Below are 19,484 nucleotides of genomic sequence, written 5' to 3' on the forward strand. Positions count from 1 at the left end.
CTATTGTCTCCGGCGCGGCGCCCAGCACCAGGCGGCGGCCGCAGCGAGGCCGTGCCCGGCGCAGCGCAGCGGAGCGGGGCGCGCCGCCCCCACCGCCCCCGCCGCCCATGGGCCGCAGCTGATCCGCGCCCGGCTCCCGGCCGCGCCCCGGGCACCAGCGAGGCGGGCGGAGCGACCCTGCCGGCGTCCAGCCCCCCCCTCCCCCGCCGCTCCCTCCCCGCTCCGCGGCCCCGGAGCCCTCGGCGGCCTCCGCCGGGGGTGACGGCGGTGGCGGCGGCGGACTCGGGGCGCCCTCGCCCCTGCGGACCCGGCGGGGGGAGGATGCCTGGGGCGGGGATGGGTTTTCGCCCGTAGCTCCCCGCGCCCCCCCGCTTCCTTCCGCCCCCTCTCGCCTCCCAGCGGGGGCGGCGCGGCCCCGTTCCCCGCGGGGGGCTGTCGCTCGGCTCCCTCCGGCCCGGCGGTGCCCACATGGGGGGCAAGCAGAGCACGGCGACCCGCTCGCGGGGCCCCTTCCCGGGGGTGTCGACGGATGACAGCGCCGTGCCGCCGCCGGGAGGAGGGGGGGGGGCCGCCCCCCTTCGGCCATTACCGGGCGGGCGGCGGCGGCGGCGCGATGGGGCTGCGCAGCCGCTCCGTCAGCTCGGTGGCCGGCATGGGCATGGACCCGGCGGCGGCCGGCGCCGTCCCCTTCGGGCTGTACGCGGCGGCGGCACGGGCGGCGGGGGAGGCCGAGCGGGCCCCGGGCGGCGGCGGCGGCGGTCCGGGCTCCGACTCCACGTACGCCCATGGCAACGGTTTCCAGGAGACGGGAGGCGGTCACCATAGAGACGGGATGCTGTACCTGGGCGCCAGGGCCTCGCTGGCCGACGCGCTGCCCCTTCACATCGCACCGCGGTGGTTCAGCTCGCACAGCGGTGAGTGCCGGCTCCCCGGAGCCTTCCCCCGGCTTCCCCTCCCTCCCTCCGTGGGTGCTCGGGGGCGGCGGTGGGCGCGGTTCGGCCGGGAAGGGAGAGCTGACCCCCTCTTGGACCCTCATCCCCATCCCCTCCCCGGCACAGACGGGTGGGTGCATGCTGGAGCTGGCATCTGTGTCAAGGTCAAGGGAGGGAAGGGGTTGTGAAGGGAGGAGGCTTTCTGGAAGGGAGGTGTTTTGGCTCTAGGATATGAAGCAGTGGATGTGGCACCCCCACCCCATCCCCCCTTGACCTGGGGAACAGTGGCCTTGAGGGTGCTGTAGCTCAAGACCTTGGGTTTGCAACCAGGTTGAGCACCTTGTCTCTTTTGAAGGTCTGTGAGGGCTGCCAGTCTGGTGTAGCAATTCATAGCCTTAGAAACTGGGAAAGAAGCAGAGAAAGCCTTTGAACGTAAGGTGTGGGGATCTTTTTTTTTTCCCTTTGTTTTGTCTGATAAAGGGCCAGGGAAAGGCCAAAGTGGGTTTTCTCTTTCGAGCCAGCTGGCAGGGTTGTGCTGCTTAGGAGGAAGCAGAGGAGGAACTGCCTGCCTCTCTGACAGGGCTGGGAGGCCAGCTGGGCTCTCTTACAGGAAACGTGTCAGGCTGTGGGAAGGGGCAAGGTTACCCCCTTCACCCTCCTGGCTGGACTCTTCCATGTGTCCTGGTGTCTGGAGAGGAGCTCTCCCTGCAAGCAGGGCTGTGTCACTGACCTAGTTTTGCCTGGGTACAGGGAGCGAGGTGGGAGGTCCTCCCTTCCCCTCCTGGCTGGAGGGGAAGTCATTTCAGGGATGTCTCCTTGTATTTCCTGGAATAGTCTGGGATTTCTCTCCCACCCGTCCCCCTCGCAAATGCTGTGTTCTCCTTGTGTGACGTGGTCTGGGAATTTCATAATATGCCTTGGGACAATGCCTCATTTTCAGGAAGGCCTGACACTGAAGCAGTGGATAAGAACAAAGTGCAAGAAGAGTCTCGTGGGGCCCATTTTCCTACTTCTTGGGAAAAGAAAAAAATCTTGAGATTTTTTTTGCTTTGCTCAGTCTCCAGGGGCTGCTGTTCTCTGTTAGATGGAAGCTGTGTGTCTTGCACTGCATCCCCAAGTCTGATTCCTATTGATCTGGATAAGCCAGGCACTTGCCATGCTCCCTGGCAGATGGAGAGGGCTGGCATGTGGCACCAGAGTTGAGACCAAGTGCTCCTGCAAACTTTCTTGCTCCATGACCTTGTACAGACTGTGCTGCTGCTCTGGTTTCTAAACATAGAGAGAAACATGAAGGCACAGCATCCTTCCAGGTATTCCACAAGCCTCTGTGGGAATGAGGGCCAGGGGGGCTTCTGCAGTGCCTGGTGCTCGAGTGAGGAGGGTCTCATTACAGAAACACCCTGCAGCTCACAGTGGTTGGTCAGAGAGTATCAGTTACATTTTAAACTGCAATGCTGAGAGGCAAAAACCTGCTCAGAAAAATAAACCAGCTGCAAAATGGAGTGAGCTGTTTTCCAGCCGCTGGAGTGAGTTAGTGCAGTGCTGCGAAGTTAAACACGGTGTCCTTGAAAGATTGCAGCGTGAGCTGTAGGAAGTACTGCAAGAACTGGGTTTCTCTGGTGCCTCTTTTGGGGCCCTCTGAGAGCATTTGAGCTGAGCTGAGGCGTGCACGGGCAGCAGCAAGAGCTGTTCACTCTGTACCGAAGCCTCTCCTGGTGGTGGTTCTTCGTTGCTAATTAATAGCAAAAGGAGTGGATGGAGGATGCTTAAAAACCCTTTTGAAAACTTGTCAGAGCTCATTTAACTTTTGCACTCTTCTTCTCTTAGTGTAAGAAGTTAATGAAGGATTTGGAGACTGCAGGGAAGGGGGGAAGTAAGCCACCGCAAGATTGCTGAAATTCCTGTTAATCTCCCGTTGCAGCTGGTTAACCTCCAGCAGGGCAGTCAGGAGCTACTTGTGTCTTCCCCCCTGCCTCCCCATCGACCTGCTCCTCTCATGGTGCTGAGCCACTCCATTAGCCACTGGAAAGTGCTGAAGCAGCAGTGCTCTGGTAAATGGAGAGGAGCTTTGACATTGCTGCGCGTGACTGTCCCTGCTCCCTTGGAGGATGGCTCGAGGGTGGGGATGAGGGGACCCGCCGATGTGCCAAACCCACTCAGCGTGAGGCCTGGGATCCCTGGGATCTGCCTGAGCTGCTGTGCTACTGAGGAGAGGAGAGGAGAGGAGAGGAGCCCCCAAACCCTCTGGATAACAGGGCTGGAGAGTGGATTCTTGCCCTGCCTGCCCCTGTCTGGAGACCTGGATGGTGCTGTTCTCTTGCATTCATGTTTTTCAGGGAGCACTTGGGTTTGGGGGATGAGCTGGGAGCTCAAAGTGCAAGCTGAGCTCTATGGGGTCCTCAGTGGGACAGGGAGGAGCTCTGACTCGAGGGCAGTGATAAGGTGCTGTTGTTGCAGCAGCGTGCCTGTGATAACGGGGGCACACAGATAGTCTTGGCGCCTCGCTGCTTCCTATGTCTGCCATGCAGAGTTTCTGTGCTGCTTCATGGCTCATCAGGCCCTCAGCAGGGACCCTGAGGAGTGAGCTGGGGCAGACTGAGCTCTCTTCCCTGCTTGGTGTCCCTCCTTCCCCTTTCTGCAGCTGAAAGCCTGCAGAAGAGCTAGATGTGCCTGGGGAGGAAGAGAGGAGGATTGTGCTGAGGATTGTACAGAGGGAGGTTGCAAAGTGGTCCCCAAAGCCAGTGAATGCTGCAGCATCACTGTAAGGTGCTGTGTATGAGGCTGGCCAGTGAGAAAAGCCCACTGCTGATTCCCTCTGGGCTCCACTGTGGCTGCTGGGATGCCTGAGTTGGAGGAGCAGTGAGATGCTGATGGCCTCTGGCCTGTCCCAGGATGAGGGCAGGAGAGCTGCTGCTCTTGTGAACAGTGAAGCCTGCATATATCTTCCAAATGGGGTGGGCAGGGAGCTCTGACTCCATTATGGTGGAGCTTGTCCCTTCCTTTGAGTGGACAGCACCTCTGTGGGTGAGTCCTATTTCCTGATGGGGATTTTCCCAATCATTGCCTTACACAAGCAATGTAACTGTTCTAGCACCACCCAGAACTGCTCTGGGATTTCCCTGTCTGCCCAGGGTTTCTGTGATCTGCTTCTTGACCTCCATGACTGGAAAAGACACGTCTTGCACAACTTTGGAATTTGCCTGTAGCACTTGACCCTGCCTCTGTAGGTTTATGACTATTTAGGAGTTCTCAGTAAAGCCAAGGATAGTGAGAAGAAGGGAGAAAAGGGAGATGTGTGGTTTAGTGCTGCATGTCTTCAGCTTCGTGTGGTTCTCTCAGTGTCTCTCATGTTATTCATCAGAGGATCTAAGGGAGTTTGCAGAGGCTGTAAGTAGCTTAAAGTTTATCTGGAAATCCCACTCATCACCCAAAGCCCTTGAGTGAAGCTCTAATAAATCCATATCTCCTTGTCTGCTGGCTAGCCCAAGGAAACGCCTCGCTTATCCTCCTGTGCAGTACCACCAGGAGTGTCACGGGCTTGCTGTGCACTGACAAAGCAAGCTGTTTGTCCTGGATGTTGGTAACACCAGTGTCAGGAGGCTTTCTTTGCCAAATGAGCTGCTGTGTTCTCAGCAGCACTTTCCTGGAGCATGAGGCCCCAGCCTGAGGAAGATGGGAGGGATTTTAGTGCAGAGATGGCAGCCAGGGTGCTGGGCTCAGTCCTTCTCCAGGCACAGTTTGAGAGCAAAAAAGGCTGGAAGTGCTCTTCAATCTGGCTCCAGAGTAACAGGGTGGGAAATAGGGCTTGTTTGTTGGAGGGTGAGCTCAAGGTGTGTGTGCACTCCTGTGTGGGGTTGCTCCAGTCTCTGCAAGCTGGGAACAGGCCTGTCTGTGGTGAACCATTGCTGTGCCCCCACAGCTTTGAGTCCTGAGCCTTTTCTCGCTGGTGCCTGGCAATCCTTGCTCTTCAGAAATCCTGCCATTGAAGTCTCCACCAGAATGAGAAGGCTGAATTGTAGCTTGCTGCCCAGCTGCTCTCAGCCCTGACTGTCCTGCCACCAGTGTCACCAGTGTGTTCTGGCAGCTAACATGGGCCCACTGTGTCCCATGGTGTGTCAGGCACAGCACTGCCAGCTGCTCAAGGGAGGTGATTGTCCTGCTCTGCACTGCTGTGGCCTCACCTCAGGTCTGGTGTGCAGATTTAGGTACCACAATACAAGGATATAAAGCTGTGAGAGGGCATCCAGAGGTGGGACATGAAGATAGTGAAGGGTCTAAAGGGGAAGCCATATGAGGAGCAGCTGAGGTCACTTGGCTTGTTCTGCCTGGAGAAGAGACTGAGGGCAGAGCTCATTGTGGGCTGCAGCTTCCACAGGAGGGACGCTGGAGGGTCAGCACCGATCTCTGCTCTCTGTGACCACTGGCAGGATCCAAGGGAGCATCATGGAGCTGTGCTAAGGGAGGTTTACACAGGATGTTAGGAAAAGGTTTTTCCCCAAAGTGTGGTTGGGCAATGGGAGATTCCCTAGGGAAGTGATTGCAGCACCAAATCTGACAGAGCTCAGAAAGTATTTGGGCAAGGCTCTCAGGCACATGGTGTGATTCTTGGGGTTGTCCTTTTCAGGGCCAGGAGCTGGACTTGATGATCCTTGTGGTTCCCTTCCAACTGAATCTATGTTTCAACATGCAGACATCATATGTGCCTCCCTCCCCGTTTCCAGGAGCTGGGCCAGGGGAAGGGCACCCCAAGGTCTGCACGAACTTGCCATTCTGAATCTATTTTTGCTAGTGGAAATTTCCAAAGATTACTGTCCTCAAACCATCTTTTTGTGGGTTTGGTGCTGGTTACTGTCTGACAGCCAGGTCAAGCACCTGCATCACTGCCAGACCTGTGGATCATTTGGGAAGTGGGTACTGTAACAGTCCTGGTGATTCCCCACACTGGTGGTGTTCGGCTGTTGGGCTCTCCAGGTCTGGAGAGATGTGTTTGTGCTTCTGCCTTCTCTGAGCCAGCTGGGCACCATCCACCTGGGATGGGGCAAGAGGCAGAGGCTGCCTTGGAAGATCACAGTGCTGAACACCTGAAGATGGGAGGCTCAGAGGCACTTTAGTGCACACCAGGCTGGAGCTGAGGTTGGAGCGCGTCAACACGGCGTGGTGCGCGCGGGGCCGGCCGTGGCAGCGGTTATCTTCAGGCTCCAGCGAGAGCGAGCTCAGGCTGTCTCTGCTCTGCTTTGCCTCCCCAGTGCCCTCTGAAATCCCAGCTGCTTCCCTCAGGAGCGAGGCACCAATTCCTGTGCGCATTAACTGTGCTCTCTGCTCTATAGACCTGTGCATAAATCAGCACAGGGTAGCTGGGTGCCCTCTCCCTCTTGCACTCATGTATCTTGTAGAGATGCTGAGGATGATGCTCTCGTGCTCCTGGGCTGACCCACTTCCCAGCCAGGATTGTCTTCCCAGCCTGTGACGTAAGTTTATCCCATGCTGGTTTGTTTTGCTGAGATGTTTGTTCCGGTGACTGGAATAACCGTAAAGGCTTCTCTTATTTATTAATGTGCTATTAAGGCTTCTCTCTCCTCTCTCTCCCGTTCACTGGCCAGAGCATCAATCAGATACAGACATCTTTGGTGGAGGAGCAGTATCAGGCTGGCACTTGGCCAAGGCAGGCGCGCAGAGTCATGGGAAAATGCTGCTAAATGCTGAAAATTAATTTCAAGAGAAGCGCAGGGAGGGAGAAAAGCCCACTTTGGAGGAGGAGAAAAAAAGAAGCTTTTTTTCCCCCCTCCGATGTAATATCTCATGTGACAGATCAGACAGGCAGCAAAGGGCTCTTCAGATAAATTCCCTTTGCAGGGACCAGTCCTGTGGTGCCCCAAGCAGATGGTGGGCAACCACGAGGTGCATTTTATGGCATCTGCTGCTGGTACACCAAAACCCCAGATGTGCTGAGTACTTGGTTTTGAGTAAATGTGACCTGGCTTTCTCCTGGTTCCCTTGAAAACTGAAATCACAAGGGCTTGGGAGTGATGTGCATGAGCAGCCAAGTGATGCTGTAAAGCAGCAGGCCCTGATGCAGAGCACTTTGCCCACCTGCTTTGGCCTGGCTGTACATCAGGGTACAGCAAGCCTCCCCCTGTAGGGGCACCAATTTTTTAATTTCAGATAGAGCAAGACTGGTTAAAGCTGGGCCTTAAATGTCCTCTCTCCACCAGTTCCACCAGGCAGGTTTCAAATGGGAGTGAACCCACTGGGGGCTTGAGTCCCCCCAGGGGTGCTCCTGCTGTCCCTTGCAGGTGCTGTGTGCCTGAATGCTTTTGCTGAGTGCTCTGTGATGGGAGGCTGCTGAAGGTGCAGCTTCAGGAAGCTCTGCTGCCTGGGGCCTCTTCTCGTGCTGCTGCACAGCGTTTCCGTGGGCAGAGCCCGCTGCTGGCAGGTTTCCTGCCCTGCTGGGCTGCAGCCGGGGGAGGGCACTGCCTGTGCTGGGGGACAGGCTCTGCTTCTCTCTTGTCCTGGTTTAACTTTCCAGCCCGCTGCAGGTCCCTAGAATCTGGGATTTGAGGAAGGTGGAAGGAAAGGCCTGAGAAGCAGCAGGCAGATCTTCATGGCTGATTTCTGTGCTGCTGGCAGGAGGTTTCATACATTGGTGCTGCCTGCTGTGGTCCCGTGCCTCCAGGTTTGTGCCATGTGCCACCACCTGAACCCAAGCAGATGCATCACTCAGACCCAGTGTGGGTCTGTGGGCAGCTGGGGGTGTCCATCCAGGGTGTGTTTGCCACTGGGGATGGTACCTCACCATTGGAGAGGCTGTGCTGCACCTCTGAGGTGAAGCTGACCCTTCTCTCCCCTCCTTCCCTATAGGCCAGAGCTGGCCAGCATCTGCACCAGGCTGACCCTGGTGGTGTCATGGGCTCAATGAGTTTGGGCAATTTGTGACTCCCTGTGCTCATGCACACTCATGTAGCTGTGGGGTTCCCATCAGTGGCATGAAATTAGACTATGAGCCTTGGAGCAGTCTTGTGGCACTTTGCAGAGAAGCAGAAAGATGCTGTAGAAATATTTACCTTTTGCTAGTTTCAGCAACCCTAGCAGAAATTTCCCAGGGTTGTATATTCCCTGTTAGCACCCTTGGTTAATTGAGTTTATGTCAAGTTATGGCCACAGATCCAGAGAGACTGTCACCTGCCAGGCACAGGAGAGGGGCTGGGACAGGTCCTGGTGAGGGATGCACAGCAGTGCAGATGAAGAATGGAACTGAAAGCTGCTCAGAGCAGTTTCCTGGCCCAAGCAGGCAGGACAGCGTGACAACAGTGGGTATTTTTAGAGGCCAGCTGCCTGCAACACAAGAGGGGGAAAGCAGCAGTCAGGCAGGAGAACTCAGTGATGCTGACCCTGTCCCATGTCCCTGCCCAGCATTTTATGTCCTTCCCGGATGAGAGCACTGGCATTTCCATGTCCTCTGTGTCTCTTTGCTTGTTGCTGCCTTCTTTTTTCTCCCCCTGGCTTTCATCATGGCTCTGAGTTTCTGTGATCACAGCTCAGTGATTTGAGACTGGTGCCAGGGGCTCTGCTCTTCACATCTTGGATGGTTTCATTACAGCTTGGGGGATTGTTTTTTGGAGAAGCCTTTGTCACCAGTGAGGGGAAAAGCTGCACTTTCTCCTGCAGCTGGGGTAATTGCAGTCATTCATTTAGGAGCTCTTTTTACAAGGTGATGGAGCTGCACTTCATCAGAAGCGCTGCAGGGGAATTAGATCCACCTTTCAATCCATGCATCCAAGGCCTGGACACGTGTAGCCAGGGAAAAGGAGGTGAGGTTGGCTCTAGGCAGATGCCCAAGTTATTGTCTGCAGGGAGGTCGAGTCAGTCTGAGCTGAGATCAGTTTTGGAGCCAAACCTCAGGTAAGCTGGTGCTGAGCAGGACAGGCTGAGGCTGAGCACCCTGCCTTGGCTGCCTTGGCGTTTCAGCTCATCCCCAGTCAGATCTTGCTGCTTTGAAACTAATGTCCATTTGCTTATTTATTGTGCCTGATTTCACAGCTCTTGAAGTCTGCTATTTGCCTGGATCTTACCCTTCTGAGGGTTTTTTAGATGCCTTTGATTTCTTTTTGCTCCCTGTAGACAGGTACAAAGCAGGTGGCACCCTGCACCCAGTCCTGGGTGAATGTTTCATGGGAAGATGCTGCTTCACAAGGCCCTGCCTGGCTCTGGAAGTGGGGTTACTCTCTGCTCCTCTGGCTGTTGCCTTTTGTGATGGGGAAGAGAGAACTTCAAACCCCACAGCTGTCTGGGATTTTTGTCATCTGCAGCGCCACTGTCTCCTTCTGCAGAAGGAGCCCTTTTCACGTTGGAGGTTGGCACATGTTGAAGCACAAGGACAGAGAAGGTGGGGCACCTGGGCAGGGTTGTTCCTGCCTGTGGCACAGTGTGCAGCCCCTCCTGCCCTCTCCAGCAGGATCCAGTGTGGGCAGACCCTGCCATTCTTGAGGGGCCCATTGCTCTGAGATGCTGTGCTTTGTGTTTTGGAGGGCTGCAGAAAGCTGGCTCTGTCTGCCAGCCTCCTCCATGCTGCAAAGGCAGCTGGGAAGCTCTGGAGTGGGGTATCCCCATCCTCAGCATAGATCTCCCTCCCAAATCCCTGGCCTTTGGCTGTCAAAGCAGTGCTCATGCTGCCTGTCTGGGTGCTGTGGAGAATCCCTCCCCTTCTGCACCAAGTACAACAGACAAGGGTGATCACCCTGAGCTTTGCAGCTGCTTTTTCCCCTTGCTGCTGTCCTGGTAGCTGGGGCATTCACTGGGTGTGCCTCAGCACGCACAGCCTCTCCTGGGGAGCAGGGAGATGCTCTGTGCCATGCAGCCTTTCCTCCATGTGAGGGGCAGGTGAGGTCAGGGCTTCCTCTACAGCATGCTCCTCACTAAGATTTTTTTTCCCAGTAATGGAAAAATTTCAAATTTTTTTTGTCTTTGTGCAGAAATAACTACTGTGAACTGTCCACAAGTGTTCCCTAGCCATGCACTCTTGTGGGTGGGTACAGCTCTGTGTGCCTTTTATGCTCTGATTGCTGCCCACTACATAAAAATTGCCCTTTCTCCACCCCAAAAAAGCAATGTGTCATTCTTTTCATGCCCCCCAAGGGTTGGGGATGTTGCACTGATGGACAACAGCTGCCTCAGTGATCCTGCCACCATGGCCCAGGCACAAGGACACCCTCCATGGTGCTCTTTATGCAGTGCTGCTGTGGAATGCCTGGGGAGGAGGTGTCCCAGGAGCTGTTTGGGATCACCCCTGGCAGGAAGGGGTACCTGGGTGCCATCAGTGCTTGGCCATACTCCCAGCATCACAAAGTCAGGGCATGTCATCATGTGCCTCTGGAGTGTCCCATCATCCTCCCACGAGATCAGCTGAAGATGAGGCGTGATGAACCTCAGCAGCATCAGAGCACAGGTTTCCTGCTTTGGGAAAACCCAGGGGTCAGGAAGCAAATCACCCCGTGGAGTCAGATCCAGCTGGGTTTGGGAGTGGCTCAGGTCAGCCTTTGGTGCTTCAACCTTTCCAGAAGCGGGAATTCCGCTGGCAGCTCCTCAGTGCTGGAGCCTGTCGCTGGGGACTCCGTGGGTGCCTCCCCAGCGGATGTCTTAGTCAGAAATGACTCACCCCACAGTCCCCACGTGACACTGCCTTGCTGCTCCCTCCCAGCCTTGCCAAGTCAAAGTGCCACATTCTGCCCCTTCCTGCTCTGGTTCCCAAATTGCTGCATCCCAGTGTGCTGCCAGAGAGCTCCTTCATTTCAGCACTGGGACCCCTCACACCCTGCTGGCTCTGTGCACCTTGCCAATGATGGCTGCCCTCAGCAGGGCCTTGGCTGGGCCTCCTCCTTCCTATGAGAAACACGTGGGAGGAAAAAAGCAGGCACTCAGGCAAACCCTTTGGAAATTCCCAGGTGTGCCTGCAGGATCCGTGTCCGCTCTGGGCAGTGGATTTGAGCACCTGAGCGTCCCTTGAGAGGCGTGGAGGCAGCACCAGAGCATCCCTGCAGTTCTCCTGAGCCATGCCATGGCCCCAGAGCTGTTTTGTGACTAGCAGGAGCCCTGGGCAGGTTGTAACTTGGTAAATGTGAGCCCTGCAGCCCGACAGCAGGAGTTGGAGGTGTTAATGCCTTCGCTGGGCTATCACCCAGGACCCCTCTGCTTAACTTTGCTCTTCTCTGGGGTGCTAAAATTAGCTTTGGGCTACACATACTTATGAAACCTGTTCCCAGCAGCTGGGGGAGTGTTTCTGCAGTAAACTAGGACTTGCCAGAAGACAGGGTGACCCTGAGAAGTTGCCTTTTTCATCCAGACTGGGGGAACTGATCCTGCAGTATAGCCTGAGCTATATGAGGGAGGTGATCTCTGTCTTTAGCTCAGGTACTTCTGCTCAAAAATTGCAATTGCAACCACAAAAGGGTCACCATTCAAACAATGTCAGGCAAGGAGGGTACTTGGTGTCTGGACATCCAGTGACCATGTAACCAGGCCCCTTTGTTTTGTAAGGCTTTGGTGTGTCCATCTGCTGAGAATCAATAGCTTTGGGTGCTCTGGAGCAAATATTCCTGTGGGGTTCCCTCTCCTGTGTCTCCTGCTCCTTTGCAACTCTCCAGCTTTCCTCAGCCCCAGAATTGCAATCTGTTCTCCTTCTTCCCATCCTCCCCCACCACCTCCATAAGAACCCAACTGGCTAAAAAAGAAATAGCTTTGCCTCCTGGCTTGCAGCAAGCTAGCACTGGGTTTCTGTGATGTGTCACCCAGCCCCATCCTCTGTGTCCTGCATCTCTCTGACCCCACTGATTTCCCTGCATCCCACCTGAAGCACTAATGTCATGTCCTTGCTGCTACATCTCTGTGGCTTGAGTCAGGTGGGAGTGGACAGAGGTGTCTCCAGAACACAATGCCTGGAGCATTAGGATTGTGCTGCCCTTGGCCAGCCTGGTGTTCCATGGCACATCCCTGCCACCCTTGGCTGGTGTGTGGCTGACCTGACAGCAGACAGCTGCCACCTGTGGCCTTTGCCAGGGGCTACTGCACACCAGGGACAGCTTTTCTTAGACCTTGGAAAACCTGGCCTTGCACTGAAGTAGCTTCTTTTTGGGGTGCTGCTTTCATATGACAAACATTTCTTTTCTCCCTTCCCAGCAAGCTGAGCTGACTCAATCACCAGGGAAGTGTGGGGTGGGATGGGGATGGAGCAAGACCATCCCTCTGCCAAGGCAGCAGAAATGGTTGAGTTTCTTTCCAAGCACTGCCATCCAGAGCTGTGCCATCCAAATGGTTGAGTTTCTTTCCAAGCCACATCCCCTGCTTGGCTGATCATCTGGAGCTGGTTCACTGGCATCCCCCAGCCCTGCCTCCTTCCACCCCCAGGAAGGTGTGATATCTTATTTCCACCCTGGGCCCATCCTTTGTGCTCTCCAGCCTCTCTGCAGCCTTGAATGAGGAGGAAGGACGCTCCCTTTTCAAAGCTGGCAAATGAGGCAGCTTAAGTGCTTTACTCCTTCCTGCCTACGTGTCCCTGCTCGTGTCAGCCCTTGTGCTGCACAATAGCCCAGCATGGTGGAGCTCACCCAGTGCCTTGAGTCCTGCTGGGGCAGCAGGGCTGCCTTGGACCTTGGCTCCTGCCTCTGCCCCCGCAGCTGATGCCAATTCCTTCTGCAGGGGAGGTGGATCCTGGCTGGTTCTGCTGGGTGCCCTGGCCTGCAGGCACTTGGTGCTGCCTCCTGCATGGCTGAGGCTGGCAGAGCATCACTTCCATGGTGGCTTCCACTCGTGAGGGGACACTCATGGTGCCAGTCTCTGCTGTGCCCCAGTGCTGGGAATGTGCTCTGTGCATCCCTGTGCCATCTCCAATGTGCTGCTCTGTGACCCTCACTTCAAAAAAATGAGGCTGCTTTAAACCCAAAGGGAATTCATTTTCTAGGAGATGTGGGGTCTGAATATCTTGGCTCTTCAAATTTCCTTCACTTGGCTGGCACAGAGGATAACTCCTCCCTGATCCTTTCTTCCCTCCTGTGGCTGTGCTGGAGTCCTCAAGGGGTAAAGAAAGGGGGAGGACTTGGAACCCCTGTGCCTCACCCAACCCCACATGCTTTGGACTGAAAGTCCTTCAGTCTTTCCCTCCTCCTCAATCATTAGCCTAGGATTTTCCCACATGATCCATGTATTCCAGCTTCCACATGGTGCTGGTTCAGCTGGCAGTGTTAGGGAAGCCTGGTGGAAGGTGGGATGCTCATGGTTTACTCAGCAAGGAGGAAGCACAAGGACTCAATGCTTGGGCCAAATATTCCCTGGTTTTATCTCATGTTTGGATGCATCCTCACCTGGTCTAAGCCAGCTCCCTTGGCTGAGAGCCCAGGATGCTCTCTGGAGACATGGAGATGGGCTGTGCAGCTGAGGTTTCCAAATCTTCCATGATCATCAGGCAGCCTGGAGCTTACCAAGCTCCCTGGCTCTCCAGGTGTCCTGTGGGGTGCTGGGCACCAGGGAAGGGATCCCTCCTGGGTCAGGCACATTTTGGGGAGTTTGTGTTGCTGCCTCCACTCCCAGGGCTCCTGGTTTATCCCATGGCAGTAGTGGGAGACTGGGCAACCAGGATCCAGTTGGTGAATGCTGTGTGGGCTGTTGTGCCTGGGCTGCTGCTTCCTCCTGCCTTCAGGGCACATCATCCCCACTGGTGTCCCTCCTCCTGCTGCTGGAGGTGCTGTGCAGTGGAAAAGCTGCTGCTCTCCATGTTAGCCACCTGCCAGTGACACAGCCACACGGTGTCCTCCTGCCAGGGCTGCTCCTGATGGCACCATGGCCAGAAGCCATCTGCCTGGAGGCACCCCCAGCAGGGGGAGGGTTTGGCAGGTGAAGGTAGACATGGCACATGCCACTCCCTGGGAGATGGGACAGGCTGGCAGCTCCTGTGGACGTGGTCTCACTCCCCCAAAGGGAGCAGCTACTTCTCCTCTCAGGACACAGTGTGTTTGACCCTGTTGTACTGCTCAGTAGGCACAAGTGATGGGAATTTCCTATCCCAGCTCCAGAATCAGCTCTGTTTGGGATACTTAGAAATGAGTTGAAAAGGTGTCTCAATCCTGCCACCATCACTAAAATCCTTGCAGTTCTGTGACAGTGCTTTTGGCACTGTGAGGGTTAACCACCAGGCTTTTTCAGCATTCATAGCATGGGGTGGAGATTTTCAGAGGTTCCCAGCTCTACTGTGCCCAACTCTCTAAAATTAACCATGTAACCTTCCTAAAAATACTCAGAGGGTAGCAGCCTCTGGAGAGCACCAACGCCACTTGCTCCTGGTTTCTAGACCAAGCCATTGGAGAGATTAGATCACCTGCCAGCCTGTCTCACAGCCCTGCAAAGCCCTTGGCTTTCTCAAAGTCTCCTGCAAGGTACAAGAGGCCAGGTCTCGACCTGAACCTGCCTTTCCAAGGCAGCCTCCTTCCTGCAGCACCCTCCTCTTCTTCGCTTGCTGTTGTTGGGAGCTGCTACCTGCCCACACATTTCTGCATGAGGTGACAGTGCCAGCTTCAGGTTTAATGTGCCGTGGGCTGGAGCATCACCAGCTGCACCAGATGCCTTGAGAGGGGGGAAGTGTCCATGGCCTTTCCCTGGAGCAACCCCCGGGCCTCCCATGGGTGTGGGAGGCCCAGGCAAGGAGGAATAGCTGGGCCCTTCCTCTCTTTTTTTTTTAAGGCATGTGGGAGGAGGACATAAAGGGCTTGAGGAGGAGGGAGGGAGCTGAATTTTCCATGAGCAGCTGTCAAAATGTAATCTTCTGCGTTGCTCCGGCTGGCAGCTTAGGCAGGATAAATTAACGGGGATTTCGGGGAATGTGGAAAATACCATGGCCTGGAGGGGGCTGGCCATGTGGAGAGCAGCTCTTTCATCCTCAGGACAGGCTCCTGCCTGAACTGTAAAGGGATTCCAAGGCACCGGGCTTGGTGCCTGCTGCTGCCTGGTGCTGGCTGTCCCTGGCCTCACTGCTTCTCTGCTTATCACCTTCACCCAAAGGTCACCTGGAGGAGGGGTGGGGAGTTCACCTCTGCCTCCCCTTCCCCACTGGTGGTGGGCTCCTGTGCCTGCCATGGAGGGGAACACAAGCAGTTGCTTTTGCACTGTCAAGTATTTGTGCCAACAGCTGGGGTGCAGGGCAGCCCCCCGCCCTGGGGGCCTTTCCACACCAGCTCCTCTCTCCTGCTCAAACTTGGGAATTTATGAACTGTGTATTCATCTTTCCTTTTTTTCCCCCCTCCATCTTGTGAAATGCAGAGCCAGAAAAGTGTGTGTGTGCTTCTGCACTTGGCTCAGCCCCCAGACCTGTCTGGCTGGAGGATGCCACATACGTGCTGGGGCTTGAGCCTGGGCCCCTCTGTCTGCCCAATGTCCCCACGTCCTTGCCACGGGGCTGTGGTGGTGTCAGGAGTCCCAGTGCCCCAGCCAGCTGCCCAGGGAGCAGTGAGGAGCATGAGGAGTGTTCATGCCAGCTATTTATAACCATGCTAAAGCTATCCCAGCTAGCAAATAGGCCTGGAGATACAGCAACAGCCGCTCACTGAGCCTGCAGAGGACCCTGCTCGTTTCCTGGCCCTGCTGCTTTGCTGGCAGCCATGCCCTGGCAGCCTCAGACCAGGCAGTTTCATCTGGGGCCTTTTCCCTTTACATTGGTTGCACGTCTCATAGGATCCCTTCGGGTGCTGCCAGAGCTGGCAGATCTGGGACAGCTGTTTAAAATAACACATTGGCACAGAAAAGGGGGGACCAGAGGAAACGAGGTCTGCCCACACACAGCTCAGGGAACAGTACTGAACCTCTACAAATGCCGTGCCCTGACACAGAGGTTGCAGACAAAATGCCTTTCCCAAAGGGAGCCCTTCACAGCCGTTCCAGGGAGGTGCTGCTGGAAGCAGTGCCCGGAGCTCCCGGCAGGACCGGTGCCGGTGGCGCTGGCAGCCCCTCCGTGCCAGGCAGGAGCAGTTCAGGCGGGGACAGGGCCAGGCCCAGGCGGGCTGCCAGGGGAGAGGGGCACCGGGAGGGTGTCTGGCAAGGGGAGGCCGGCTGGGTCTTGCAGCAGGCAGCCTGGGAGGCCATCTGAGCTATCCACGCTATAAATACACCGGGCGGGTAAACACTTGGGAGGAGGAAAAAACCAACGACTTCAGCTAATGGGCACGGCTGCCACAAGGTATAAATCGGTCAGGAGTAAAATTAGGCTGGAGAGGAGGAGGCAGATCGGTGCTGCTGCCCACGAGGCCCTGGCTGCAGTGCTGCCCTATCGCCTGGGGCTTGGTGCAATTGGGGCTGGACTCAGAGCAGACATCCTGTGGCTCAGCCAGGCTGGGCAGGGATCTGTTCCCAGGGTGGCAATGCTGCAGCCAGCAGGACACCCCACTGGAGGACTGCTGAGCTTGAGGCTTCTTCTTTTAGCAGGTCCTTTTAGAGCCAATCCCATACCATCCATAGTGCTCATCCTTGCTGCACCCTCCTGGGAAATAACAACACTCTGGAGGGGCAGGATCCAAGGACCTGGGAAGTGAACTGTATTTATCACTGCTGCTAATGAGCACTGGAGTATTGAGAAGTTACAGGGGCTGTTGCACAGCAGAGGTCTGAGCTGCCTCTCCTTAAAGCCACCCTGTACTTTGTCTCTTACAAGAAGCAAAAAAAAAGAAAATGCCCTGTCCACATCCACATGGTGGCAAACAAGAACCTGATTCATCCTTAGATAATTTGTGTACATTCTTTTTCTTTTCATTCCTGAGCAGCCTTTGCATATATATGAAGAAAGCTCTTAAGCAGCACTGCAGTCAAACCTGATCTGCTTTTAGAAGGCAGATCCTTAAATTACCCTCTCCCTCTCTGCAGGCAGGGAATTGCTGGATATTCTGGTGCAAACCCGTGGTGGTGGCACGCGCGTGTTCGGCTCGAGCTGCGCTGCTCTGCTGGGCAGTGACAAACCTCATGGCCCTGAGCAGGCTGCAGTGGGAGGGCAGGGAGTCCCAGAGGGGTGACCTACAGGGCTGCTTGGGGTTCTGCTCCTTGTGAGTTTGGGGCTTACAAACTGCATTTGGACAGCCTCGCTCAGTGGGGCTGGGGGTGGTGCCGTGGTGGTCTGCATGGCTCCAGCAGGTGTGACACTGGTGTGGCACCCTGGCACCACCCCAAGCAAGGTCACAGAGCAGATCTGGGCATCCCATCCAGCTTCATCCAAGAGCCCAAATCACCAGGCAGGGCCAAGGTCAAGCTGGTTCATCAGCCTGCAGTCCCCCTGCTTCTGGGGAGGCAGGCTGGCATCAGAGGGGTGAGCACCCACTTCACTTCTGTGAAAAGCTGGACAAAGCAGCCATTTGTGTTTGAGGTTCCAATCTGCCAGTCCTGTGCTGCAGCCATAGAAAAAAACTCCTTCCTTGCAGCTTTTCTGGCTCAGCCATGTGGTGCTGAGCTCTGGCAGCAGGGACAGCGCTGTCCAGGCACAGGGACGTGCCCAGGCACTGCCCGTGGCTCGGTGCTGCGTGCCCCAGGCTGCTGCTCGCCCTTTAAGGCCTGGCAGCAGCTGATGGCCACGTGTGCAGTGCCTTGGCACGCTGTCCGTGCCCTCTGCGCGGCGGGCACAGGGACGGCCAGCGCACCGGCTCGGCGGCTGTCCCTGTTCGGTGGCTGTCCCCACGCTGGCGGCTGCTGGTGGCCGGCGCAGGATGAGCGGGTGCCCAGCGGGTGCTGTGTGGGGTGAGGGTCACCATGCAGGCAGCAGGTGAGGGGCTGCCCGCTGCCGTGCCCCCCATGGCCCCAGGGATTCCCCGGGATGCAGGGTGGATGACTCCTGCTGCCCTCGCTAAGGGCTCGTCTCTCTGCTCTCCTTCCAGGTTTCAAGTGCCCCATTTGCTCCAAATCTGTGGCTTCTGACGAGATGGAAATGCACTTTATCATGTGTCTGAGCAAACCTCGCCTCTCCTACAACGGTAAGGGCCAGGCTGTGTGGGGGACACGGCGTCCTGCTACCCTGGGAGGCTCCGGGTGGCTGAAGAGCCGTTTGCTGCGGGCAGGCGGCTTGGCTGGGCTTCCCAAGGGGGCTGTGCTCCGGCAGGATGGTGCTGCTCCACTCTGCTCCCCTGTCGTGGCTCAAGCCTGCTCCTTTTGCTTTTGGGCTCCTTTGTAACAGCCCCCTACCCCGAGGGGGCCCCCTCCCCTCCCCGTGGTGCCAGAGGGAGCTCTGCTGGCACGTGTCCTCCTGGGCTGTCCCCCAAAGGGTCACTGCCTTCCTCCCCTCCTTGCTGGCCTTGAGCACTGGGCTGCAAGCTCCAGCTCCAGCAACTCCCACCGCTCTCCTGACCACTAGTGTGGGAGTGATGCTCACCCCCCACTGGTTGGTGATTTTTGGAAGCCAGGATAAGGGTTGTGTTCACTCCAGATGCCCCAGACCCATGTCCCCACTGTGCCTCCACAGGAGCCTCCTGCCAGTGTTTCCCAGCACTGTTGCCATTCCACCCCATCCCCGCTGCCCCCGCAGCAGTGACCCTGGGCTCTGCTCCATCCCAGGGAGGGGAGTGCTCTGGTGGTCCCTGCTCACTGCTGCCCTGTCCTCCCCTCGCAGATGACGTGCTGACCAAGGACGCCGGCGAGTGCGTGATCTGCCTGGAGGAGCTGCTGCAGGGGGACACGATAGCCAGGCTGCCCTGCCTCTGCATTTATCACAAAAGGTACCATGAGGGGACAGCCAGGCGGTGGCAAGGGGACAGGCAGGGACACCTGAGGCTCAGCAGCATGCTGGTAACACACTCTCCTCTTGCAGCTGTATAGACTCATGGTTTGAAGTGAACAGATCTTGCCCAGAGCATCCTTCTGATTGACCCGCCGAGCGTGCTTGCTGACTTCTCTCTAAGGTGAGCCTGTGGTGGGCTGCTCAGAAGGGACATTCCCATGGTGGCTTTAAATCCAGGGCTGGAAGTGGAGGACAGGGTGGGACAGGGTGGGACGTGACAGCCAGGGCTCCTGCTCCTCACCCGGGACGGTCTCTCTCTGCCTTTGCAGGGCACCTTGCTATACCTGCTGTACCTCCTCTCCCCGTCCCCCCTGCCCCGCCTGGAGTTTTGGGCTGACTTTAAATTCCTCGAGAAGACAAAAATAAAACCCAGAAACTTGAATCCACTTGGGACAACGGCGCAGTTTTTATTTTATTTTATTATTTTTATTTGTTCTGTTGTTTTTCTGCTTTTTGTTTTGTTTTTTTTTGTTTTATTTTTTTTTAAATTTTAATTTAAAAGACTTAAAACAAAAAGAAACATCCAGGAGACGACAGTGTGAGAAAAGCGGAGCGACCTGCTCTCCCCTCCACAGCCGCTGGTCACCAGGAGAGCTCTGCCTGCCAGGGAGGCCCCGGGGACGCCCTCGGCCGAAACCCTGCCATGATGTTTGGCTTTTGTCCCCGAACCGAACGGGGAAAGCTGCCGGGGGACAGCCGGCCAAACGGAGCACGCGGCATTTCTCACCGGCAACCCCCCGCCTCCCACCCGGACTCGCCCGGGGGCT

At 56.3% G+C, this 19,484-nt stretch overlaps 1 protein-coding gene across 1 annotated transcript; it reads left to right on the forward strand.

Annotated features, from left to right (window-relative positions):
- Positions 1-10: 10 nt before the first annotated feature.
- On the forward strand, positions 11-19,103 carry ZNRF1 (zinc and ring finger 1). The gene is given in 6 exon segments (XM_005490763.4): positions 11-561; positions 563-914; positions 17,822-17,917; positions 18,550-18,655; positions 18,748-18,838; positions 18,987-19,103. Coding segments are annotated over 5 exon segments (705 nt in total). The 5' UTR covers positions 11-468; the 3' UTR covers positions 18,806-18,838; positions 18,987-19,103.
- Positions 19,104-19,484: the final 381 nt, after the last annotated feature.

Source organism: Zonotrichia albicollis, chromosome 13, assembly GCF_047830755.1.
Source record: "Zonotrichia albicollis isolate bZonAlb1 chromosome 13, bZonAlb1.hap1, whole genome shotgun sequence".
Classification (NCBI taxonomy): Eukaryota; Metazoa; Chordata; class Aves; order Passeriformes; family Passerellidae; genus Zonotrichia; species Zonotrichia albicollis.